The sequence below is a fragment of the Hippichthys cyanospilos genome, chromosome 19 (genome assembly GCF_059441005.1).
Source record: "Hippichthys cyanospilos isolate Australia breed blue-spotted pipefish chromosome 19, RoL_Hcya_1.0, whole genome shotgun sequence".
NCBI classification, from domain to species: Eukaryota; Metazoa; Chordata; class Actinopteri; order Syngnathiformes; family Syngnathidae; genus Hippichthys; species Hippichthys cyanospilos.
This window is the reverse complement of record NC_142387.1, coordinates 12,150,161-12,176,316: the sequence shown is the minus strand read 5'-3', so window position 1 is coordinate 12,176,316 and position 26,156 is coordinate 12,150,161. Positions and strand designations below refer to the sequence as shown.

At 39.0% G+C, this 26,156-nt stretch overlaps 2 protein-coding genes across 3 annotated transcripts in view; one reads left to right on the top strand and one right to left on the bottom strand.

The window, feature by feature from the left end:
- The first annotated feature begins 78 nt into the window (after positions 1–78).
- arhgef4 (Rho guanine nucleotide exchange factor 4) lies at positions 79–20,841 on the top strand. Of its 2 annotated transcripts, XM_088401757.1 has the most exons (13): positions 79–456; positions 1,841–2,236; positions 2,298–2,427; positions 9,916–10,064; positions 14,427–14,606; positions 14,819–15,022; positions 15,095–15,274; positions 15,347–15,579; positions 16,693–16,822; positions 16,904–17,035; positions 17,130–17,373; positions 18,758–18,835; positions 18,926–20,841. In XM_088401757.1, the coding sequence occupies exons 1-13, from the start codon at positions 376–378 to the stop codon at positions 19,081–19,083; spliced, it is 2,295 nt and encodes a 764-aa protein (XP_088257883.1). In that variant the 5' UTR covers positions 79–375; the 3' UTR covers positions 19,084–20,841. The 2 variants fall into 2 exon arrangements, with proteins under 2 accessions (XP_088257883.1, XP_088257884.1); XM_088401758.1 differs by lacking the exons at positions 79–456; positions 1,841–2,236; positions 2,298–2,427 and adding an exon at positions 3,515–3,884.
- A 1,006-nt stretch (positions 20,842–21,847) lies between these two features.
- Positions 21,848–26,156, bottom strand: part of LOC148407930 (uncharacterized) — a 21,105-nt gene continuing 16,796 nt past the window's right edge. The window contains exons 6-8 of the mRNA XM_088402276.1: positions 24,810–26,156; positions 24,651–24,739; positions 21,848–23,218 (exon numbers count right to left, since the gene is read on the bottom strand). The exon at positions 24,810–26,156 is cut by the window's right edge and continues 724 nt beyond it. Coding sequence (XP_088258402.1) covers positions 23,135–23,218; positions 24,651–24,739; positions 24,810–26,156 — 1,520 coding nt within the window. The 3' untranslated portion in view covers positions 21,848–23,134. The remainder of the gene's footprint in view (positions 23,219–24,650; positions 24,740–24,809) is intronic.

Here is a 26,156-nt window from a genome sequence, read left to right as displayed (position 1 = left end):
CATTGGCAGTGAATGAGTTAAAAAGGTTTTTCCATTCATTTTGATCGTGTTTTTTTTTTTTTTTCTCAATGGGACGGCTAGTTAATGCCCTCCACGACTTTACGGCTCTGTATTTATAGCAAGGCATCTTAGTGTGTGTCCTCATAATCACCGAGATCACAGTGGACATGTCTTTTCAGGATGGATTAAGCCGCTGTAGGAGGATCACAGAATTACCATGGAGAGACACGTTTTTCCTTTTCGCCTTGTGGAGGAAGAGGAAGGGGATCGTTCATTAAAATGTGGAGAATTAATGGAACGGCACCTCGTGAGAAAGAAAAGTTGGATTCCCTCTGATTTTTTTCTTGTTTGTGGAAGTCAAGTGTGAGATGAAAAATGGGAGCAGTGCTGAGCTGGTTTTCTTCTCACTTTTACTTTTTGGTGTTGGATACAGCCTGCACTTTGATACACAGAAAAGTAAGTCCATTTTTTTATTTTTATTATTTCATCTAATCAATTATTTTAGCCTATAACTTTCACAGTCATTTGTAAAATTACCAGAAAGTGTTATTATTATTTCAAACGTTTAAAACATGCACTTTTTATTAGCTTTGAAATAATTTCCAGATAAGGTTTGACCAATGTCAGGTTGACCATACTTTTATATAATTTTTATCCCTTATTTGCATATTTACAAATGTACGATGGCCCTGAAGTGCAAATCACACAAACAAAACACTAATACTCAAACAAAAAAAGGTAATTGCATACAAAAAACACTTTACAAGAGTGGAGCGCACAAGAAAAAAGGCACACAAAAATATAGCATGCAAAAACAAGAATCACACAATAAAAAAGCACGCAAAAAAGTAAACAATAAAAAAGAGCTTGCAAGAAAAAGGAAGCACACAATAAAAAAGCATGCAGAAAAGAAGCACGCAATAAAAAAAGTGCACACAAAAAAGGAGCATACTTAAATAGCACTCATCTAAAGTGTGCTTTAAAAGAAAAGAAAATAGTAAAAACATCGAGTACTGGAAAACCCCCCAAATAAAACTAAAAAGTTTGCAAAAAGTCTAAAATGTCCAAAAAATACGGTAAACTGATCCTCAAATTTTTTGGGTTGGGCAAAAATCATTAACGCATCTTCAACAACAATACACATCTGTTTAAAACCTACCAACACAAAACCATATAAGATTTTATATCTGAGTCACTATGACACAATTTTGCAATACATTTCTTCACGTTCCAATTCATTTGCTCTTAATTTGAAAGGAAAACTGAACCGTCCTTGTCACGCCATTAAAAGCATTACTTTAGGTTTGCTGATACATGCAGGTAAAAATTTCACGTGATTTGAGAACTGATGGACAAACACAGATATTCAAGAATAGAATAGAATAGAATAGAATAGAATGGAATAGAATGTCCTTATTGTCCTAGTATAGTAGCTTTTATACAACAAAAGCAACTCCACAGCCTTTACAGTGTCAAATAAATAAAGCAGGTTTCAAAACTACCAAGCAATGCAAAATCATCCCGAACATGTCCGTCTGCCATGTTGCTAGGCAACAAGGTTGCACTAGAAGCTTGTGGATGCAGCTGGATGACGTGGGCCCATGCAGTGGAACTCAACCTTCACTTTTTTGTCCACGTGGAGAACTCTTATTGGCCCAATAAGCTTTTATGGAAATAAATGATGTCGTTTTTGGATTTAATTACTAACAAACTAATAAAAGATGTACGTACTGGATAACAAGGTGTTTCAAAGTCAATTTTCTGGAGTCAGCTCATCATTCTTGAGTCATGTGTACGCATTCTCAAGACTAATCTCACTCGCGTCTTTTTATCCCGTCAGCCCAAAGAATCTCTCCAAAATCCACCTCCACTATTCAAAGATTGTGGCTTGGGCGACAACGTCTTCAAACAGAACCAGAAAACCACAGAAGAAGATTCGGCATCCGGATCCCGAAGCCGTTCCGGAAACTCCGCTTCAGATTTTGGCGACGAGTTGGAGGACGGTCTCAATGCTCTCGAGGACATCAAGGTTGATCCCGCGCTATGGAATCAAACCCGGAGGATCAAATCGTTATCGTTTCAGCACTACCAAAGAAGAAGAAACCAAAAGGCTGAGAAGAAGAACTCAGACAATTCTACTGGAGCTTTGAAATCCAGCAATCAAGTCACGGAAATAATCCGGGAAAATCGTCTCAATGTACAAAGTGCAAAGACATCTGGAGCTTCTCATTCCAAGGTAAAAATCATGCTTAAATCGCAGAGGGAATTTCGGACAAACGTGTTTTTCATTCCGACAGGCTAAAACCAGAGTTAACGCCGGACCCAAGAAGGCGTTCGGAAGGTTGTCCCTCAAGGACCACGTTTTTTCACAAAGCACTCCAGTTGGCCTGGATTGTCTGGGATGGAGAAGACACATTTCACATTTTGGTAAGTATCTCATCATGCGTTTATCAGATCACAAAAATGCGAATGGACACGCTGAAAATTTGGGCTTGTGGAAGTGTTCAAAATCATCTTTTAAATAAGAAGTGTTTGTATACAGGATTGAAATTTCCATAGGGTCACTTCAGTAGTATTAGAATCTAGCAAATTATCAAACATTTGTGTATATACATATTTAAGTGCTGCAATTGTTGGTTTTTCAATATTATTCAATATTAGAATCTAGCAAATTCACAAATAAATACAGAAATAAACATAGTTATGGATCATTTATATATCATATATATCTGTTTACCTACAGAACCATATACTGTAAACACACACACACACACACACACACACACTGTGTATCTATATATATATATTATATATATATATATATATATATATATATATATATATATATGTATGCAGTATTTCTGCTAGAACTGTTAGTTTAGTTTTTTACATGCACGTGTTTGTGTGTAGTGTAAGAAATTTCTGCAACGTCAAGTATCATCAATATTAGAAGCAAATTAACAAATAAATATATACAGAAATAAACATAATTATGGATCTCTGTTTATATACAGTACAGTACTATATGGATTAATATACCGTATACACACATATATTATCGTGTTGAATCAAAATTCAAAAATGTACTTTGGCTTTGGAAAACAACATTTTTTGCCCATTTTTGCCCATTATATCTATGTTTTCTTTTGCGTTATCATAAGAAATGACATCATGCCATGAAATGAAAGCGTGCATATTTTTTATTCTATTCATTGAGTTATCATGCAAATAACCGGCACATTACCATTGAAACGAACATAAATTTCAGCCCTTTATATATCCATTTATATATGTGTGTGTCCCTTGAGAATAGTGCACCAGCCGCCACCAGCGCTGCTCTCCATGTCCGCACATGCACATGCGATTGCCAGCCATTGACATAATCGAGCCTCACAAACCCCCTTGTGAATCCCCCCGGTGATGTCATGCCGTACAGGAGGAGAATGAGACAAGAGGGGAGTGAGAGAGTGCAGTGTGCAAACAGGGTGGAGGGAGGAGAGAGAGAGAGAGAGAGAGAGAGAGACGGATAAACGGCGAGGATGGCTTTGGCGGAACTCTTGCACGGGAGTAGAAAGCAAAATCAAGACGACGGCTGAAGCTTAGCTCGCCCTTGCGCAATAAACGCCCGTTTGTTTCCCAAATCGGCCCGCGCATCCAAATGCGGACCCACCACAGCTCGGAAGGGATCGCGCCCCTGCCCAAGGACACTTGCGGTAGCGGCTCGGGCGCGTCGCCGTCCATGACCAGCGGATTTCTGGACAGCGCGGTGGACGCCGGTCTTGGGATCGGGGGGTGCATCAGGGGCTTTGATGGGAGCCTGAGCGGCACTTTGAGGGGGGTCCTGTCTCGCTACTGGAGCTTGGAGAGTCTCCACTCCACCACAGGTAAATCTCCCCATCGGAAACTTCGCGTCATTCTCCTTTCTGACGTCAAAATGTGGCAACAGGTTGACACGTCGTCAAGTTTTTGTAGGAATCGACGGACGGGGACGACGTCTTTGATATTTGTTGGGAACTTATGATTTCATATGGAAACTGGCAGGGAGTAGTTTGGGGTCAGAGGTCAAATTGCATGTCACAGGCTACGCTTGATTGATAGGAGGTCAAACTTAGTTCGGTTGGTCGACTCGTGTTTATCGTTCCAAGACGCAGAAGTCGAAAAACAAAATCATCTCACTGCCATTTAACACCTTCGATACCACTTTTGTTTACGCCGATACCTGTATGTTAATTACATTAATAAAACATAAAACATTTCAATTTTTTTCATTGATTTTTATACTTTACAAAGTCATCTCGCGGGCCGGATTAAAACTATTCACGAGCCCGAACTGGGCCTCGGGCCATATGTTTGACATCCCTGCTTTGAAATTTTATGGAACGGTAGTAATATTAATAGAGTGACTACGGAGGTTCAATGACAGTTTTTGAGACCGATACCAATCTGAGGACAAGTATGAAGTCGTCGCCGATACTGATACCGCTATATTCTTGATGCAGGACTTTCACCGCGAAAATAATGACAACGTAATTTAAAAGACAGTATTAACTATTCCAATAAAGCGACGGGAAGGAAAAACATTCAACATTGCAGTGGCGAGGCGTTCACTGACCGCTCACAATGTGGGAAATCCAAAACACACTTAACGCGTAACAAATACATAATTTATGGACATGAATACAAGAAAATATGACAAGTTTAGGAAGATGAAATTTATTGTTTTTTGTTGTAGTATTACATTGTTGCCAAAATGTTAATTCTAACCCTACCCTTAACCCTAACCCTTGTGCCTCTTATACATGGTATCATAGAAAATAGAATTTGACGCCAAAATTAAGGGTGCGTCCAACATACAGGTGCGTCTTACATTTGAGGAACTACGGTATACATGTGAAAATAGCTGCATACTTTCAGTCTCGCATTAAGAAAGCACAACAGACTCGCTAGCTAGAAAATCTGCTAGCTTGATGCTATTGACAAATTAATGTGTTATCTTCGATGTTCTGATTACGATAAGACTTTCCTTCAATGCGCAACACACAGGTGCGTCTTACATTTGAGGAAGTACAGTATACATACGAAAATAGCTACGTACGTTTAGTCTCGCATTAAGGAAACACAACAGACTATCTAGCTAGAAAGTCTGCTAGCTTGATGCTATTGACGAATTAATGTGTTATCTCCGATGTTCTGATTACGATAAGACTTTCCTTCAACGCGCAACACACAGGTGCGTCTTACATCTGAGGAACTACAGTATACATATGAAAATAGCTACATAAGTTTAGTCTCGCATTAAGGAAACACAACAGACTCGCTAGCTAGAAAATCTGCTAGCTTGATGCTATCGACGAATTAATGTGTTATCTTCGATGTTCTGATTACGATAAGACTTTCCTTCGACGCGCATCGAGTTGACCGCCATATTCATCTGTAGGCATGGTGTTCGTTTGTGTTATTTTGTACGCCAAACGTGCCTTTTGGAAAATTTGAAACCCGCTTTCAAAGTTTGAAAGGAACAAGAAGTAGCCTCCATGCCTCCTCCTCATGAAAACAATTTCCTCGTTGAAACGAGAGGGATGGAAGGGAAGCATGTCTAAAAGCATCAATCAGATAAAAAAGAAGTCACAAGGCTCTCCAGGATATAGGTCATCGTAGAATAGCCGTTTATCCTTGCTGACTTTGTGCCCGAGTACGAATGAATCTCATGATGATTACAGCGTGGAAGTTTGCTTTCTGAAACAATAATTAAAACGTTCTACAAAAATGCTTCTCAAATGGGGGTACCCCTGGGGGTAGTTGGAGGAACTCCAAGGGGAACTCAAAATTTAAACAAAAATAGAAAATAAACATGGAGAAATCCTTTAAAAATTGTTTTTGAGGGATTTAAGTGATTCGGGAAAATAAAAATTCATAAAACAAATTTTATGTTCAGGTTGTTCTATTTTGTTATTTTAAAAAGGCAGATTCTCCCTCATACTAGAAAGGTTCCACCCAACTTGTCATGTGCCACCGCTCGTCACCTGTCAAATTAATGCTCTATTTTTGTCAACACATCTTTACTATGATCCCAAAAGAGGACACTTTACGTTGAATATTTTTTTGTGGACAAATATTTATTCATAATTATTTCTTATTGAGAACAGGTTTGACACTTTATGTTGATTCTTTTTTTATGGACAAATGTTTATTAATCATTAAGTTAATGCTTTATTTTTGTGAACAAATTGTTGTTTTGATCCAAAAAGGGGACACTTTAATTTGAATACTTTTCTGTGAAAAAATATTTATTCATAATTGTTTCTTTTTGAGAACAGGTCTGACACTTTATGTTGATTATTTTTTGTGGAGAAATATTTATTAATAATTAAATTATTTATTTTTGTGAATGAATAATTACTCTGATCCAAAAAAGGGACACTTTAATTTGAATACTTTTCTGTGGAAAAACATGCATTCATAATTGTTTTTTTTAGAACAGGTCTGACACTTTATGTTGATTATTTTTTGTGGACAAATATTTATTAATCATTAAATTATTATTATTATTTTTTTTGAACAGATGTCTACTTTAATCCCAAAATAGGATGTTTAATGTTGAATATTTTTTGTGGACAATTTTTTATTCATAATTGTTTGTTTTTAAGAACAGGTCTGACACTTTATGTTGATTATTTATGTGGAAAAATATTGATTAATAATTACGTTTTTTTCTTTTTGATATCATTGATAATATATCTCTTCTATGATCCAAAAGAGGACACTTTATGTTGATTATTTTTTCGTGGACCAACATAAATGAAGTTTGAATGGTTCTAAATTTTATAAATCAGACACTGGTGACATTTATTATTTTTAACCCAAAAAATTCTTTGCACTGGTGAAGTTTTACTTGTTTAAAAACATATTTTGCAGAGGGGCACATCACAAAAAAAACATGTTGAGAACCACTGTTCGAAACATTAAAAAAGCCGTCATAAAAAACAGAGTTATAAAACATAGAGAATCTGACAGAATGACTATAAATATTTTTGCTTTTGTACTTCTATGAATTATGGTGCTCTAAATTCTTCAGTAAGCCAAAATACTTTTTGAGTCAATGCACACGAACTATCTGCAATTGTTGCATGTAATATTGCAAGCTTCCATTTTCTACCAGCTCATTTTTTTGCTCAGCGGGTCGAGAGTGCTTCCCGCCGGCGTTCGGCCGCCTCTTCTTCCGCGTGGATTGCTTGCCTCGACTTTCAGAAGCAGAGCCCGGAGTGTGTGCGGAAAAAAAAAAAAAAAGTTTGAACTTACTGGGGCAGCAGTTCATACACTGTTCATATTCCATAATCTTTTTTAATAATCGATTATGAATCGTATGAATGGTTTCACAATCGCTGTTTTGACCCATTCATCACATTGCATCTATAGGGATTGATTATTTTGCTCTCATATACCACAAACCAAGCGTATTGAAAACTAATTGAATTGCAATGCAGTGTTCCCTCGCTACAACGTGATTCACTTTTCGCTGCCTGGCTTTCTCACATTTTTTTTTTGGTGATTTTTTTTTTTTAATTAAAAGAAATAATAAACAAAAATAGGAATAATAATTGAAAAATATGAGAAATGCAGCATAATAAACAATAAACCACAAAGTCTATTCAACAAAAATGATAAAGAATATAATGTATACATTCATTATAATATAATAAATTAGAAAAGAAACCCAAACCTGAGACAAATGTATGTATGATAAATGAAAAAATATCAAAGGCAAAAAATGAACACCCAATGAAAAGAAATAACATTGAATAAAAAAGAAACATAATGAATGAAGGTGTAAGAAACAAAAATGATCAAATAGATCAAAAATACCACAAAAGAAATAACAAAGGGAGAAATGGACAAAATACTACGAAAAATGGATTAACACAGTACATAAAATGGTAAAATGCATAAACAAAAAATGAACACAGACATCAGACAAAACACAAAGCAAATGAAGATAATGCAATAAAATAATGAAAAGCAATACATGAAATACATAATGAAAAATAAGCATATATAACAAATATAACAAACATGAAGAAAACAATAAAAAAGCACATATAATAACTTGAAAAAAATGAACTCACAGTATGATGACCAATAAACATAAACATAAACAGTAATTTTTTTTAAAAACAATACATGAAATGTGAATTCAAAAAGGAAGTATAATTTACCAAAAACTTATAAAAAACAAAAATGAAAAAACATGTAAAAAAAACACAGTATGAAACAAAAACAAAAATAAAATCATAAAGCTAAAAACATACAATTAAAATAAAAATAAAATTAAAAAATGCGGTTTAAAAAAATGTAAACAAATTATAATTAACAAAAAAAACCAGCAAACCAGCAAAATATGATCGAAAAAGTGTTACAAAAAATGTTTGCCACACCTTTTGCTGCAAGTGTAGGCATTTGTTGGTGATGGCTCTGATGAGGCGTGACAGCCAGATTATTTTTAGCTTCTTTGATAGGTAGCCACCAAGCGCAGGCGTTTCATCCGATGCTCGTGATAAAACACAATAATAGCTTTGCAAAATTAGATCGCCCTTCTTATTTGGAACACAATATCCAGCCATAAATTCTTTGCAGTCTTGGACCCGGCATATAATCTCATTTTTCCAGTCATTTTTTAAAAAAAATGAGATATTTTGTAATACGGCAGCGTAGATTTTATTCTTTGGTGCAACTGTGATACTCAAATACCTGAAAAAATAACATTTCAAAATATCATGAAATAAATCTTATGCAAGAATAATCTAATTTGATCATTTTTATGTTAGTATTACTCTGATTAGTTAAGATATTAGGCTGAAAATCAGTACTTATGCTTGAATTTCTGCTTAAGGACATACTAGCTATGCTAGCCGCTATGCTAATTGGTCAAAAAGTATCCTTTCTTAATAATATTTTATTAACGTTTAATATTATTACTTTAGGATTACTTTAACAACATTAATCAGGGTTACGTTATTTGGCTGAACATCACTGCTAATTCTTGAATTTCTGTTTAAGAAGGAGATGCTACCTGTGTTAGCTGCTATGCTAACTGGTCTAAAACAATCCTAGCTTCAGATAATGATTTTTTTTTTATTCTGGTTTTGCTCTACTTTGAAGTTATTGGGCTTAAAATAAATTCTAATGCTTGAATTTCCGCTGAAGCAGGACATGCTACGTGTTTTAACCGCTATGCTAACTGGTCAAAAACAATCCTAGCTTTATAAAGTATGGTCTTTATAATTTTGGTATTACTCTAAGTACAGGAACAGATTTGAAGTAATTTGTCTTAAAACCAATGCTAATACCCGAATTTCTGCTGAAGAAGGAAATTATGGCTATGCTAGCTGGTTCAAAAGAATCCGAGATCTATAAAATTTGATCGTTATCATTTTAGTGTTACTCTATTCACAGTACTGTATTTGGGTTTTAAGATATTGAGTTAAAAATAAATGCTAATGCTTGAATACCTGCGTAGGAAGGACGTGCTATTTGTGTTAGCGGCTATGCTAACGGGTAAAAAACAATCCTAGCTTCATAAAATTGATTATTTTTATTTTGGTATCACTCATTACAAAAACAGAGTTCTAAGTTATTGGTCTTAAAAATCAATGCTAATTCTTGAATTTATGCCTAAGAAGGACGTGCTAGCTATGTTAGCTTCTATGCTAATTGTCCAAAAACAATCCTAGCTTTCTAGTAATTTCAAATAAGACTTGTAGCATTTTTTGGTAACATGAGGAACAAAAGGAGTCTCATCAAACCCAACATAACAAACAGTACATTCTATTTTTGATATGTAGCACACATTTAATCGAACTGTAATTTGCCCTTTTTTTTTCCCCCTTTTGTCCCCGTTGACCCCATTTCGCTCTGCAGCGCCTCTGCCTGACGGGGCCTCCCAAAAGTCCAGATCTGGAGAAGAGCTGGGCAGTGAGGAAGACCTCTTGTATGAAGAGTACTGCAGTTCTGTTCACTGTTTTGGACATCCGGGAGGAGGCGGTGGAGAACAGCTAGCTGTCAATGAGGTATTTTCGGATCATTTTAAAAGTCTCCATCGTGCATCTAAAAAGTGATTTTAATGATACTAAATCATAATAAATATATATTTTTATTGTCCAGAACGTGTTTAATGAGCAGACAAATCATTTTAACCAGGCTTATTACATTTTGCACATACCCCTGGGGGAAATTGACCCAACTCGGGATTTTAGATGTTTTTTATGTGTGATATTAAAGGAAAAGCAACAACAACAAAAAAAACACAGACTAAAATATTCCATAGATTGTCAAAACATGTCAACTTTCAATGTGTCGCCCTGCCCTCCCTTCTAAATGCAGGTACACCCTGCAGAATTCAAATTTAGCCCATGTCGGGCTCATTTACTGCCATTAAAAATTGGAAGTACTGTAATTTTGGACACATTGAAAACCCGATGTTGTATTGTGCATTTCCACCAATTTTTGCATTTTTGCAAGCCAACAGGTTGTTATAGAAATATTTGTGTTCAGAGCCCCAAACCACCGGGGGGCGCTAGCGGACAACTTATGACATTTGCAAGCCTTTCACTGACTTCATTGAGTGGCTTAGCCTGACTCCCATGATGTAAAGTTCTTGCTATGCATTGTGGGACATGTATGTGACAAAAGGCTTCAAACCAAGAACTGAAAGTTCTAGGAAAGCTTTAATTTTGCTGCAGGGAGTGTTTTATTTCTTGCAATGCATTATGTTATATCTGCATATTCCTTTTTGCGAAATCTGCAGCATTTTATAACATTTTTTTCCTCACAAAATTAAAGTTTTTCAAATTTGAAACAGAATAGTCATAACAAAATATTCATTGATTAAAAATCTGTCAGAAGTCTGAAACAAGGGAGGACTGTCAAACTCAAAGGGATCTATTATGTTTTCATAAAATGCTAACATTAGCAAGTGTCCACCCTGTTGTCAAGCTAACAGTGAGCTGTTAGCATGTTTTCGTTTGGCTATAGTTTTCTCTATTTTTAGCCGTACTTCCCAACTGTTAGGAGTTTTAACAACTTCAATGTGGTGTGTCATTTGCTTTCATATCAAAGTGGTCCACTATGTTCTCATAAAATGCTAACATTAGCAAAGTGTCCACCCTGTCGTCAAGCTAACATACTTAGCAATTAGCGTGATTTCATTGGGTTATATTTCTCTATAATTTTCGTCGTACTTGCCAGTTGTTCCAAGTGTTAACAAGCTCCATGGGGTGTGTCAATTTTTTTTTTTAATGACGCCCCGTCGCACATGTGCAATTTCCTTCAAGATCCAGGTTATTGTTCAGCTATCTTCTATGCTAGCCCGCATTTATATGGCTCTCTGCCCAACAACCCACCCCCACTCCCACCTCTCCTCTTCGGAGGTTGCTAAGGCGCAGCCTCAGCCGTTTTGGTATCCAATGTATGATGTCGTGCGCTCCGTCCTGATTGGCTGCTGCCTCTGCAAGGGTGTGCGCAGAAAAAGAAAGGACGGCAAGGCAAAAAAAAAAAAAAAAAGGAAAAAGGGCGATTCTGGAGGGCTCAGACAGACCTCGGAGCATCCTTTGGGGAGATGGGGAAAGAACTGGCCGACAAAAGCAAGGAGACGGACGCATGATGGACAATAAGAGGAGATATGAGCATCGACATCCAAAATGCGGTTGATATTCTGAAGAGGAAAAGCCGTGCGAGGAGAGAGCGAAAAGGAGGGGCTGCTCCCGAGTCGTAAATAGCTCCACGGCACGCATTTTCCCAGCGAGCCTCCACGAGCAGGCCGGGGCTCCAGTCAACGTCGTCAAAGTGGCAGGAGGAGAAGAACCGGAGGCATCGGCCACAAGCGACGGGGGGAGGACCCGCGGACCGGACGGGGGGCCCGAGGACGCCGTGTGGTGCGGGGGATCGGTGCTGAGGGCCAACAGGCGGAGGAGGTGTGGAGCCCCCAAAGTGGAGGAGGAGGACCGCGCGGAACTGATGGCTCGGGGCGGCGGTTCCGGAAGATGGAGCAGGCAGAGGATGGGCTTGGTCAACACCGTGCTACGCTGCAACCTCCCGCCAGAGACGCAAAAAGTGGTGGTCTTCTTCATCATGATGCTGCTCATCATCATCAACGTGGTGCTCATGTTCCTGCTGGCTTTCCAGTGAGGAACGACAACCGCGCCTCATGTCTTCGCTAAGACCAATTGAGAATGTCTCCGCGGGAAAGGACGGCGCCGTTTTGGACTGATGGCCGGGCCCAAATGGCAGGAAAGAATGAAGATGAGGTAGAAGTTTGGACATCCCGGCCTACTATTTGCCTATACGTGTAACGTTTTCACCGGAAAACATTCAATATCGTTTACATTTTTTTTTTCCCATTCATAATGTTCGGAGCTGCTAAAAAAAAAAGTGCGGTTTTAAAGCAAAAATATGCTATGAGCTTAAAAAAAATGGAACCATTGCATTCAAACCTGTTCACTGTTATTTGCTTGAAAAAAAAAAAAAAAAAAAATCACCGATTTGCTGTTTTTGTGCCCAGGCCAAAGCATTTATAAAACAAAGTGTTACTTTGGCACCGTGCTGTGAGTTGAGGAGCTTCATTAAGACAAAAATAGTGCTTTGGCAGGATCTTGTGACTACTTTGTGCCATGGAATTTCAGCGTTGCCTTGAGATATGAGTTTAATTTGTTTACTGTTGAAAAAAAGAGTAACTACTAGAGGTGGGTGAGTACCGATATCTCAAACTTGGTATCAGTTCGCTACCGTCAAATAAGGCCATGTATCAGGTCGATAGCAAGTATTGGGATGATGCCTTAAAATAAGGCTGCATTTTGGAATCATGCCGGTACATCAAAATTAGGCCATGTATCGCGCCGATATCAAGTGCTGGTATCTGACTGATACTTTGAAAATGAGGCCACGCATCGCAGCAAGACCAAGCATCAATGTGGGGTAGTGGTAATGGTAGTGGTGGTAATGTAGTGGGTGGATACCAATTGTCAGCGGTGCACCTAAAATAAGGCCACATAAAGCAGATGAAGTATTGGTATCGGCTTGTTACCTTGTCATGGGGCCAGATATCGCGCTAGTATCAAGTATCGGTTGACGATACTTTGAAAATGAGACCACACATCGGGCCGATACCAAATGTAAATGTTGGGCCGATAACTTGAAACGAGAACTGGTATCGGGCTGATATCAAGTATTGGTATCGGCCCATTGCCTTGAAACAAGACCAATACCAAGCGATCCGTATCAGGTATCGGCTCGATAACTTGTAATGGGGCCACATATCGGGTCGATGCCAAATATTGATATTGGTTCGGTAACTTGAAATAAAGCCAGGTATCCGGTCGATACCAAATATCGGTATCAAGTTGATACCCTACCTTATTATTCCAAAGTATGGGTACGCACTATGGCAGCTGATACTAGTTTTGGTTGTTTTGGTAGAAATAACAAATTAGAAAAATAGAAAATCATCTCGTGGTGGGGGTCTGAAGTGCACTTCAAATGTTTACTATGCCAAAACAAAAACAAAAAATCCTACCGATGCCTCAGATTTTGTATTGAATAAAAATTCCAGGCACTCCCATCTCAAGGTAACGCTAAATATTAAAGCGTTGTTTCTTTTAGACAAAAGTAATGCTTTGCTGCCATCTTGTGGTGTGTATCATAATCATTTTATCGCTTTGCTTATTTTTTTGCTAATGAGCAATTTCTCTGCCTATGTCTGTCCCGCCTTTTGCTAATGTGACAAAATGTAACTATAACCAAAAGGTGTGTCAGAAAAGTTCCAGGACAGGTGTGTAAAAAAAAAAAATTCAAAACCCGCACACGTGACAACCAGTCCTGGAATTTTTCTGACACACCTCAAAAGAAATCCTGCCAAAACAAGCCTCACTGTCTTATTATTTACCAAGCGAAATCAGAAACGACATTTTCTAAGACGCATTTTCTTACATGGATGAATCGCTGCAAATTATTTGAAAAGTTTCGGAGATATGCTGTCGTTTGTTTACTAACCAGTCTTGGGCTCACTTGTGCTTACTGGCTCACTTTTTTTGTGTCATACGTCACTGTACATGTTGGAGGTGAATACTATATTGATTTCAAATTTGTTTTCATGTCTTTCAACAATAAAAAAAAATAACAATTTGAAGCTGTTTGTTTTGGTAGTATTTTTTTTGCGATGACTATGAAATACTTTTTTTACCATTTACGAGACTTGCTTCCTGTTCCAATTCATTTGCTCTTAATTTGAAAAGACAGCCCTACCGCCCCCGACGACTACCCGATGCATGTAAATTTCATGCTTTCGTGATTTTCCGATACAGCCAGTTAAAATCTCCCACCGTTAAATGTGGCGGCCGATTAATCGGCGAAATCAAAACGGTTTGGCTTGCACGCAGCTGATCAGCGACGGCAGCGTGGTGTACGCGGAGGCGCTGTGGGATCACGTCACCATGGATGACCAGGAGCTGGGCTTTAAGGCCGGCGACGTCATCGAAGTTGTGGACGCCACCAACAAGGAGTGGTGGTGGGGTCGTATCATCGATAACGAGGGATGGTTTCCCGCTTGTTTTGTTCGGGTGAGTGATGTAACCTTTACCTCCTTCAATCACAAAAACGGATTTTTCAAAAGTCTTAGACGTGTTTTACTTTTGTATTTATATAGAAAACTATTTTGAGGCTCATTTTTTTTCTTGGAAAGTAGTGGACACAGAAGAATAGGCTGGGCCTTAGTACAGAGCCCTGGGGTACCCCATAGTTAACAATCAAATGTTCTTCCATCCCTCTGTAGTTGCGTGTGAACCAGGATGAGCCCACAGAGGACTTTCAGTCCCTCCTGGAGGTGGACCAGTCCACGAGAAGCAAAGACTGGCTCCAACTTGGTTTGTTCTTAGGACCCGGATTGCCAGGCAAGGAGCAGATGAGGGCCAACGTCATCAAGGAGATCATGAGCACGGAGCGAGATTACATCAAGCACCTTAAAGACATCTGCGAGGTCAGCTTTGACTCAGCTGGATGGATTTCAGACACCAATTCTGATCCGTTCTTTGTTTTTTTTCCCCCGTAGGGTTATATCAAACAATGTCGCAAAAGGACGGACATGTTCACGGAGGAGCAGCTTCGTACCATCTTCGGCAACGTGGAAGAGATCTACAAGTTCCAGAGAAAGTTCCTCAAGATCCTCGAAAAGAAATACAACAAGGAGCAACCTCATCTTAGCGAAATCGGATGCTGCTTCCTTGAACATGTGAGCCCGGACCAAATGAAATTTTAGCTGATGTTCCACCTCTAACTTTTCACCTGTCCATTTTGCGTCCAGCAAGTAAATTTTCAGATCTACTCCGAGTACTGCAACAATCACCCCAACGCCTGCATCCAGCTGTCCTTGCTCATAAAGGTCAGCAAGTACGTGTTCTTCTTCGAGGCCTGCCGACTTCTCCAGAAGATGATAGATATTTCTCTGGATGGCTTCTTGCTCACGCCGGTTCAGAAGATCTGCAAGTATCCCTTGCAGCTAGCAGAGCTGCTCAAATATACCAACCCGCAGCACAGGTGACGACAAACAGTTAAAACAGTCCACAATGTATAGATTTGACCTTTGACCCACGCCGAATTTTAACCCGGACGATTTCGATGAAACTCGGTGTGCTTGTTGATAGTGATGTTGTAGCACAAAACCGAAAATTTCAAGTCAATGGGAGCGGGGGTTTTGGAGCCACGCCCAATCGAATTTCTGAAGTTTTAAACAAAGGGTGTGGCTAACAGACATAAATATTGATGACATGCTCAAATTTAACCATGCCGATTTGGATGAAAATTGGTGTACTAGTTGATAGTGATGGTGCCACGCGAAATCTAAAATTTCAAGGCAATCGGAGCAGGATTTTGGGAGCCGTGCCCCATCGATTTTATGAAATTTTCAGAAAAAAGGGGCGTGGCCACCTTCCTTTGGACCCTTATATCTCAGAAATTACTGGACCAATCTGCACAAATGAGGTATCATTGGAAACTGAATTTAGCAAGGATTCCATACTGTGTATATTTATACCTGTATATATATATACCTTTGATCCATTCCAAATTTTAACCTAGCAGATTTTGATCAAACGGTGTACTTGCTGATAATGATGACGCAACAAGTTAATCGGAGCTGGAGATTGGGTTCTACACCATGTCGAATTCCCGACATTTTCAGCAAAAAGGGGCGTGGCAACCTTTATACCGTACTGTTGGAAACGGATTTCAGCAAGGATTCCATACATGGACATTTATATATTTGACCTTTGACTCGGGCTCGATTTGAATCAAGCCGATTTTGATTGAACTCGGTGTGCTTGTCGATCGTGACGGTGCGACACAAAACCTAAAATTTCACGTCGATCGAAGCGAGAGTTTGGCAGCTACGCCCCAGCAAATTTCTGAAATTTTCGCCCCAAAAATGGGCGTGGCCACCTTCCTTTGAACCCTTATATCTCGGAAACTACTGGGCCAAATTACACAATTGACATATCGTCGGAAACGGAATTCAGTAAGGATTCCAGACCGTGAACGTGTACATATTTGACCTTTGACCCTATAGCGCGTTTCGAAAGTCAGATTTGTTCCATAAAAGCTGCTAAAAAAAATCAGATTTGAGGTTACAGATTTTGTGGCATGATTTTTTAGGGAGTACGAAGATGTGGAGGCCGCCCTCAATGCAATGAAGAACGTGGCCAGGCTCATCAACGAGAGGAAACGGCGACTTGAGAATATCGAGAAGATCGCCCGATGGCAGAGTTCCATCGAGGGCTGGGAGGTACGCGGCTCAGGATAATTCCCGAAAAAAAAAAAAAAAATCATTTTATATCTTTTAATTCACCCATTTTTTTCTGTGCAGGGTGCAGATATTTTAAGCAGAAGCTCTGACCTCATTTTCTCAGGAGAGTTGACCAAATTGTCTCTACCACACGCCAGGAGTCAACAGAGAATGTTTTTCCTATTTGACCATCAGATCGTGTACTGCAAAAAGGTCCGATACCGGTTATCCGATACTGATTCAAACGTGCTACACACAAGATAAAATTTGATTTTTTTTTTTTTTTTTTTTTGATGAATCATCATAGGATCTCTTGCGCCGGGACATGCTATATTATAAAGGTCGTCTGGACATGGACCGCATGGAGGTCATAGATGTGGAGGACGGCAAGGAGAACCATTTTAACATCAGCGTAAAAAACACGCTGAAGCTACGTTCGCTTTCCGGCGATGAGGTCCATCTCCTGTGTGCCAAGAAGTCCGAATTGAAGCAGCGCTGGCTCCGAGCGTTCGCCGAAGAGAGGAGGCGGGTCCAGACCGACCGGGAGACAGGTGGGATGTGTTACAGTTTTTGGTGTCTTTTGTGCACAAAGTTAAACCCTCAAACACTTACATTTGTTCCTGATGTCACTGAATAGGCCACACCCATTTAAAGTGGTGACTCCTGACAAAAAAGGCAATATGACACTGTATGTTGCTTCATGTTCCAATTAATTTGCTCTTAATTTGAAAAGCAAGAGAATCCGTTCCTGTCCTGGCATCAAATTTGATATTTTGATACCTTGATGCTATAAAAAACTATAACAAATAATAAAGTTGTTAGGGACATAGCATAAATAAAACCGGCTAGAGTGCACAAGTTGTTTCATGTTCCAGTTAATTTGCTCTTGATTTCTCAACAATGTGTTCCTGTCACTAAGATGAATTAAAAACAGACCTAAAGCGCATTCAATTCGATTTGCTGACACATAAAACAAAAATACTTGGACAGCTGCAGCCTGAGACACTAACACAATTCAGCAAAAAGTCACCTCATGTGCCAATTAATTTACTCTTGATTTGAAAAGAAAATTACATCTTCCCCATAATGTGTTTTTCCGTCAATGAGTTGCATTCAAAACACCACTGTAATGCATCAAATTTGATTTGCTGATCCAAATAGGAAAATAGACACTAACACAATTTAGCAATGTCGCTCCATGTTCCAATTAATTTGCTCGAAATTTGAAAAGAAAAAAGAATATTCCCTGTCACTAAATTGCATTAGAAACAGCACGAAAAAAAAGATTAAATTCGATTTGCTGATCCAAACACTGACAATATTCAATAGCTACAGCCTGAGACACTTTACACAATTTACCATAACATTGTCTCATGTTGCAGTTGATTTGCTCACGTTTTAAAGATGTAATTATAAATTTCCTGTCACAAAGTTATTTTAAAAACATCATTAAAAAGCATTAAATTGTATTTCCTGATCCAAATAGCAAATCTTCTCAACAGCTGCGGTGAGCAATGAGTCGCTTCATTTTCCAATTTATTTGCTCAGAATTAGAAAAGAAAGTGTTACTTTTCCTGTAACTTATGTTTTCCTTTCCCTAATTCGCATTGAAAACAGCACTAAACAGCATCACGTTTGATTTGCTGATCCAAAGACCAAAAATACTCAATAGCTGCAGCCCGAGATATGACAACGCAACTGCGCAAAAAGGTTGCTTGTTCCAATTGATTTGCTTTTCATTTGAAAAGACAACTTTACTCTTCCTATCATTTAAAATTGACTTTCCAGTACCTGCAGAAACCCTGCTAAAATCTCACTTGCCTCCATTTGAGAACCGATTGACCAATCAAACATCTCACACACAAGATATACGTAATATACACAGAAAATTTGGTAGCCATCTTAAACGTTTTTTCTCTTTGTTTTCCCCCAAAGGTTTTACCATCACTGAAGACCAGAAAAAACAAGCAATCCTGAACGCCTGCAGAAGCTGTCTATCGGGAAAACTCAAAGGTATCAAACGACGACCCACAAGATGCTAACTGCCCTTCTGATTGTTCCAAAAAAAAAAAGTCCTATTATTTCTCATCTGCATTCCCTCAGCGGTGAGCAGACCCTACTACGACTTACTCCTGAGACAGAAACACCCGTCCCTCCCCACGGCTTTATCGCAACAGCACGTCTTCATGCTGGAAGAACCCAAGCGCAAAGCCTCCACCTTCTGGCACAATATCAGCAGACTGACACCCTTTAGGAAATAATACGCTCAAGAAAACAAGAAGAGGATGGATATAGGCGAAAAACGACGGGAAATTTGGACTATTAACAAAGTCTGGTACTAACTGGAATTTGGGACTCCTAACTGTGCTGCTCCCTGCTACTCGTCAAAAAATGTCTTTTTTCCGCGATGTGGTGTTTCCACTATGATGTGTTTTTGCTTGATGCCAACTGTTCAAGTGCCAGATGATTTTGTTTTTTTATTGACGTTCTATTCAAGTTATACCAAAGGGAAACTGGAGATTTTTTTTTCTGTGCAGGAAGAAAAAAAAATAGTAGATGAATAAGAGAAGAGTATTTAGGGGTATTTCCCGCGTTTACCTCATTTTTAGAGATTGTTAGTCAGACTACTTTATTGGTAAACGTTTAGGGAGCCACTTTGGTGCTAGGTTTGAGGAAATGTTTTTTTTTGCTAATCTGTACCCACAGTTTAGTCATCTGTTCCCAAATTTTACTAATATGGGCCCAAAATATACTAATCTGGACTCAAAATTTACTAATCTGTACCCACAGTTTATTATTCTGTTCCCTCAATTTACTAATCTGTTCCCACAATTTGGTAATCTGTTCCCTCAATTTACTACTCTGGACCCAAAATTTACTAATCTGGACCCAAGGTTTACTGATATGAACCCCAAATTTAGTAATCTGAACCCAAAATTTACTAATCTGTTCCAACAGTTTAGTAATCTGTTCCCACAGTTTAACAATCTGGACACAAAATTTACTAATCTGAACCCAAAATTTAGTAATCTATTCCTACAATTTACTAATCTGGACCCAAAATTGACTAATCTGGACCCAAGGTTTACTGATATGGACCCCAAATTTAGTAATCTGAACCCAAAATTTACTAATCTATTCCAATAGTTTAGTAATCTGTTCCCACAGTTTACCAATCTGGACCCAAAATTTACTAATCTGAACCCAAAATTGACTAATCTGTTCCAACAGTTTATTAATCTGTTCCCACAGTTTACCAATCTGGACCCAAAATGTACTAATCTGAACCCAAAATTTAGTAATCTATTCCCACAGTTTACTAATCTGGACCCAAAATGTACTAATCTGGACCAAAAATTTACTAATCAATTCCCACAGTTTAGTAATCTGTTCCCTCAATTTCCTAATCTGGACCCAAAATTTACTAATCTGTACCCACAGTTTATTAAACTGTCCCCACAGTTTAGTAATCTGTTCCCACAGGTTATGAATCCCTAGCTACAATTTAGTCATCTGTTTCCACATTTTAGAGATCTCTTCCCTTATTTTGCTAATCCGTTGCCACAATTTTGTGATTTTTCCTTCCCGCATTTTGCTCATCTGTTCTCACAGTCTACAATATGTGGACAGTTTTGTAATTTCTTTCCAAGTGAGTAAACTGTGGGGTACAGATTACTCAATTGTAGCACAAATGACTGAACCATGGGTTCACTTTAGCAAATATTTTTGATCATACCCTGGTACCTGAAGGGCTCCGTAGAAGTTCAAAATTTTAAATCCGTACTCTGCAACTTCCGAACAATTTTCCTTTCTGCTAACTCAACATTGTACGCTCAACTGTTTTTCTTCATTTCAGCTGGCGTATTTTGTGATCTCTACCCATAAATAACCTACCGACTAGTAACGAGATGATTCCGTGTAGGTAGTACATCTTTGTACACCCTACTGTATATGTTGTGAAGTGACTGACCTTCAGATGTATAAAAACTCAGATTAAATTAACTGAAATTGTTACAATTCCTCACGTTTGATTATTGAGTCATTTTTATGTTGCTAATATAATGCAGTTAACAATTCCTCCTTTTTTTTTTTGTTTGATTTGAACGATTTCCTCCTCATCAGCTAACAGACGGCTGTTGTCATGGCAACAGCAGCTCGTTTATTTTTATGGCCAGACGGTGGCAGAAGAGTAGCAGAATTAAAGAAATGATTTAGCCTTTGAAAATTGCCTCTTCATATTTGCATAATTTGACTAAGCAAATACTAAATGCGAATGTAAAAAAACTGGAAAGTAAAAGTGAAGTTCACGCACTTCTCATATTGTTCAACTTCCAGGTTTCCCTTACGATTGCCTGCAGCTAAATTGCATCCATCTGATGATTTATGGGGACTGCCAAGGATAATTTGATCTCAGCGGGATTCCGACGGGATTAGATTTGGTTTCACTGTTAATAGCGTACGTGGGATGGGTTGGGAATATATCTACATGGGTGTTGGCAGGATGATAAATATACGAGGCTGAAAATACACCTGGCTAGCGATACATTTTGCTTAAAATTGCTAAATTTCGCCGGATTGTTTTCATTTAATTTTTCTGTTTCAAAAGGAGTTCTACAGGGTTCCGTTCTCAGACCACTTGTGTTATCTATGGAGTTTTATAAGACAATGATCCCTGTCAAAGTCAAACCAATTGTTGTTTTGTTTTGCTAATAGCGCAGTTATACATTTCTTACTTGTTGACTTTTGGTGTATCAATTTTGAGTGATTCACATTTTAAAATATCGAAGTATAAACATTGATCTCGCATAGCTTCAGCCACACTTGATTGCTAAGTTAAAAAGGCTTATAGATTTTAAAAATCTGATGAAATCATAATATAAATAAAAAAAAAATAATTCTTTGAGCTTATTTAATGGACTGAAAAATGTTTAGGACTTCAAGATCTTCTAAATCCAAGAGAAAAAAGACTAAATCAAGACAAAATAAAACCTCTTTGAAGATCTTCAGGATCCAATAAACCCCAGCTTGATTTTTAGAAGGTTTTATTGTTGCACAAATATCTCAATTGCATTGGCAATAATGAGAATTTCCAAGCATTGCCCAGTAAAAACTTTAGCAGGAAACATTAACGAGATGTTCAAACGTAAGCAAGCAATTTGTGAAATGTGCACCGTTCAAACAACGTATCAACATGACATGTAAAACAACACGAAGTTGACACTAAGGCCAAAAAAACACCAAGCTTGCTCTTTTTGGAAAAACACAATAGCGACAAAAACATTTCCATGGTGTGTATCGAAAACCGAAGCTTCCCTGTAGATAAATGAGAAGTTTTTTTAATTGCTTGTACGAATTTCAAAAACATAGTAAACAATTTCAGGAAAATGGCTTTGAATTTCACCAGGATGTGGCATTTGTTTTCTTTTTCGTCATAATTACTCACGTTTCGTTTCTCGTGACTTGACAGCTAGGCTAGGTGAAGATCTGCCACTTTCAAGCGCCCAGCTGCACAACCCTGTTTGCGACAACCGTAATTCACTTTGAACTCTCCTTTAAGTGCTTTTCGTTTTGATATTTACCTATTGATTCATTTATATAAATATGTATATACACATCATATGATATATTCATTCTTTGGACATTAAAAAAATAAATAAAAAAACAACATCATGGCACATTTGAGTAAACCCTTTGTAGTATCGTTTTTGCTTATCTTTACGTTTATAAGAGATACACACAGAATGCGGCATTTGCCCTGTTAGCATATATGATAGCAACACCAAAATATGTCAATAAATATGTTTCACATTTAAGGTATCAACCGTGGTTGAACAAAGACTGAATTCAACGATACATTTGTCTTACATTCCCTCATATTTCCGCAAAATTGTTTTGTGAAATGTCGTCGTACAAAAGCCACATGACAAATGTAGCAAAAATCGTCAGCTGTTTGCATTGGAAAGGAAAAACAATTAATAAACAATATACAAACAAATGCAAAAGGTTGGTTGGCCCAATACTTTTTTCAACATAAAAAACGAAACTGGTAAGAGGAATTAAATAATATCGACAGAAATTGCTGAAATTCAATTGCTTTAGCGGTTTATTTTTCCTAGACTTGGCTAGTAGCCGTCCAAGAATATTGCACGATTATTAAAGCGTTCTGTAGACTATTTCCAGCGGAATGCAGCAACAAACATTTGAACTATTTTGCATTTAGCCCAAAGCGATACTCAAACATTGATTTGATAGCACAAAATCCGATGAAGTTTGGCAACACGGCGTTTTATCACGATCGATGTCTTCTTCTGGTTAGTCGGTTTTCGTAAACTCGCCCGCTTCCCAGCGCAGCGCCATGGCGCTTTTGCGTCTTCCTGTGGTGCAGCCATCTGGAAACTGACAAAGACAAATGTTTTTATGTTCAAATCAGAGTTGACATTATTGACAAACCCTTTTTTTTTTTTACATTTTGTTGGTTAGTGTAATCTTGACCCATTCACTATCATTAACAGTTATAGGCATAAAAAATCCAGTAAATAATTTGTAAAAATGGGTCTTTGACGTCTATGGGCGTCAGTGGCAGCGAATGACTTCAATTATTCACTGCCAGCCCAATTTATATGAAATTTAGACATATATACCCATTGATTGCAATGACCAAGTTGAAATGGATACTTGACGTGCATAGCCGTCAATGGCAGTGAATGAGTTGAAATGGATATTTGACGACCATAGCCATCAATGACAGTGAATGAGGTAATTTATTTAACTTTAGCACCATAAAAACAAATTTTGGGCATCTATAGCTGCAATTGCAGTGAATGAGTTAAAACGGATCTTTGACGTCAATAGCCGTCTATGGCAATGAACGAACGGATCTTTGACATCTGTGGCTGTAAATGGCAGTGAATGTTAAAATGGATTTTTTGACGTCTCAGTGGCAGTGAACGAATGAATGTTCTCACTGTCAGCCCAGTAAAACGGGCATTTAACGTGTAAAGCCGTCATTGGTAGTGAATGAGTTCAAATGGATCATCCCAAAATGAAAGGAATAGAGATTACAGTGGGCCCCCGGTTTACGACATTAATTCGTTCCGCGGTTGGGATCGTCACATGGATTCGCCGTATGGCGGGCAATCCAAACCAATGTTAAATAGCTAATTGGTAAAAACATAAAAATTGTATATAAATATTAAATATTGGTATCAAAATAGTATAGTGAGTGACACGCATTTATGATATACATGTATACAATTAAATAACATCGTAAATGAAAAATATGTAAAGGATTTATTTACCTTTGAGCGACTTATGGCTATATTCAATAGTGAGGGTAGCCTAGCCTAGACTAGGCTAGCTTAGCCTTCTTCGTATTTCTTGATTATCTCCAGCTTAGTTTCCGCAAAAATCATCTTCTTACTTCTCCCTTTAACATCACTAGCAATCTTGGGACGCATGGCTAACCCATTCGAGTTTGAATTAAGCAGAAAAATACACAATAAATACGTTATTTATGGTCTGAGGCCATTTTGATGGTGACGCCGACCAATAGCGGACCAGCATTGTAGGGACGTAAACAGTAGGAGCGCAGACACATCCAACATGGTGGTCACGCACGCACACTGACCGCCATGTTGGATGTGTCGCAAGGCGAAAGCAATGGTGTAAAGAGGGGACAAAAAATGTACGGTCCACGGCTTAAGGCGAAAGAAATGGTGTAAAGAGGGGACAAAAAATGTACGGTCCACGGCTTAAGGTGAAAAAAAAAACGTAAGGCAGAGACGTCGTAGTCCGGGGGTCCTATATATTATTCTTTTCTCAATCTTACCCTGTGATCGCAGGATAAAGTGGAGCGATCCATCTTGGGAGTTTTCATCGGCGATGACGGTGAAGATTTGCACTTCATCGGCAAACAAGCTAAAAAAAAAAGAGCAAAGTTTGTTTTTGAATGCAAATACACAATTTTTGATCATTTCTAGACACATACCTGGATTATCCAAGGACAAGGTCCCCACGTTATTGGACAACATCCGTTTCTCAGCGAGCCTGCCTTTTCCGTAAAGATTTGCCCTCTCTTTCCTAAGTTCTTCTTCCCTTTGCTTCACCATTTGTATCTCCTCATCCACCAGCGACATGGTGCTTCTCGAACGTAGCTTAAAAAAGGGATTGCTCAGGAACATCTTCTCCTGGGGCTCGCAGGCTTTGTTGAGGGAGAACTCGGACGCGCTGCGGATGATCAGATTGGACGTCTCTAAAATGATCAGATTGGACCCGCTGTCCTCGGAGCACCATTCCCCGCGCCCGGTTTCGGAATCGAATTCGCTACCCGGGTCGAGAATGATCACGTTTGTTTCGTTTTTTAAGGGTTCCTTTGTGGGAGAGGAGGTGATGATGAAGGACGGTGTCAGCGGGGTGCTGACGGATCTGGGGATTCCTTGTGACGGGGCGCCGAACTGAGCGTCTGCGGACTTGCCCATGGAGGAAAGACCTCTCTCCCTTCTGAATTTCTCCTCCCGTTCCACGGCTATGCGAATCTCCCTTTCGACCGGTGTTTCAAAGTCATCGTTGGGAGATCTGTAACTGGAATCGTCCAAGCCGGAATCTTCCGAACACGGGCTGAATTGAGTGTGGGCGTAATCCCCGATCAGAGTCAAGCTTTCCAGATCTCGAGATTTCCTGTTTGTTCGGTCGATGTTTCGGACCGGCGTGTACATGCAACTGTGGCTGCAGTTGAAACTGGGTTGCCTGGTTGAAGGCGCGAGAACACGGTTTTTGGTTTGTTCTTCCATGGCTCGCCATTGTTTGCGAGCCAGCTGGAAGTCAACGTGCTCCGTGCTGACGTTCTCACTGGTGGTCTCTTGGATCACGCAGAAGTCTTTGGGGAGCTTCCTGTTTGGATCTGATGCGTTCTGGGAGGATTGTTCCTGAGCGTTGTGACTATCATCCTTCCCGTTTTCGTTTTCGTCTTCAGAGATTTTGGACAGACCTTGGAGGCTTGACGAGATAGATTTCACATCATCTTGCGGGGGTGTCGGACAGGACGAGGTGTCCGGCGGTTCTAGCGGTTCTTCGGTTTCAGGAACGTCGAGCTGGACTTCGTCATAGTGATCGTTATCTTGGTCTTCCGATTCGATCACTTCTACTTTCTGCACGAAAAGCTCCTGTGCGCTTAACTGGAGACTGTCCAGGTATGAGTCGTCGTCTTCTTTGTTGATGGAAGAAGAAAATATCGTCCTCCATTTTTCATCCGTCTCACTGTCGGAGGAAGCGCCTGCGATTTCCACTCGGAGGCACTCGTCCACTTCATCCGGGTCTAGATAACGGCAGGATTCGT

What these genes read in the sequence shown, in the direction of transcription:
- arhgef4 (XM_088401757.1), top strand. Translation starts at nt 376, where the DNA reads ATGGGAGCAGTGCTGAGCTGGTTTTCTTCTCACTTTTACTTTTTGGTG. An exon ending in CTGGAGCTTCTCATTCCAAG is followed by an intron (nt 2,237 to 2,297) that starts GTAAAAATCATG and finishes TCATTCCGACAG; the next exon opens with GCTAAAACCAGAGTTAACGC. An exon ending in AACAGCTAGCTGTCAATGAG is followed by an intron (nt 10,065 to 14,426) that starts GTATTTTCGGAT and finishes GCTTGCACGCAG; the next exon opens with CTGATCAGCGACGGCAGCGT.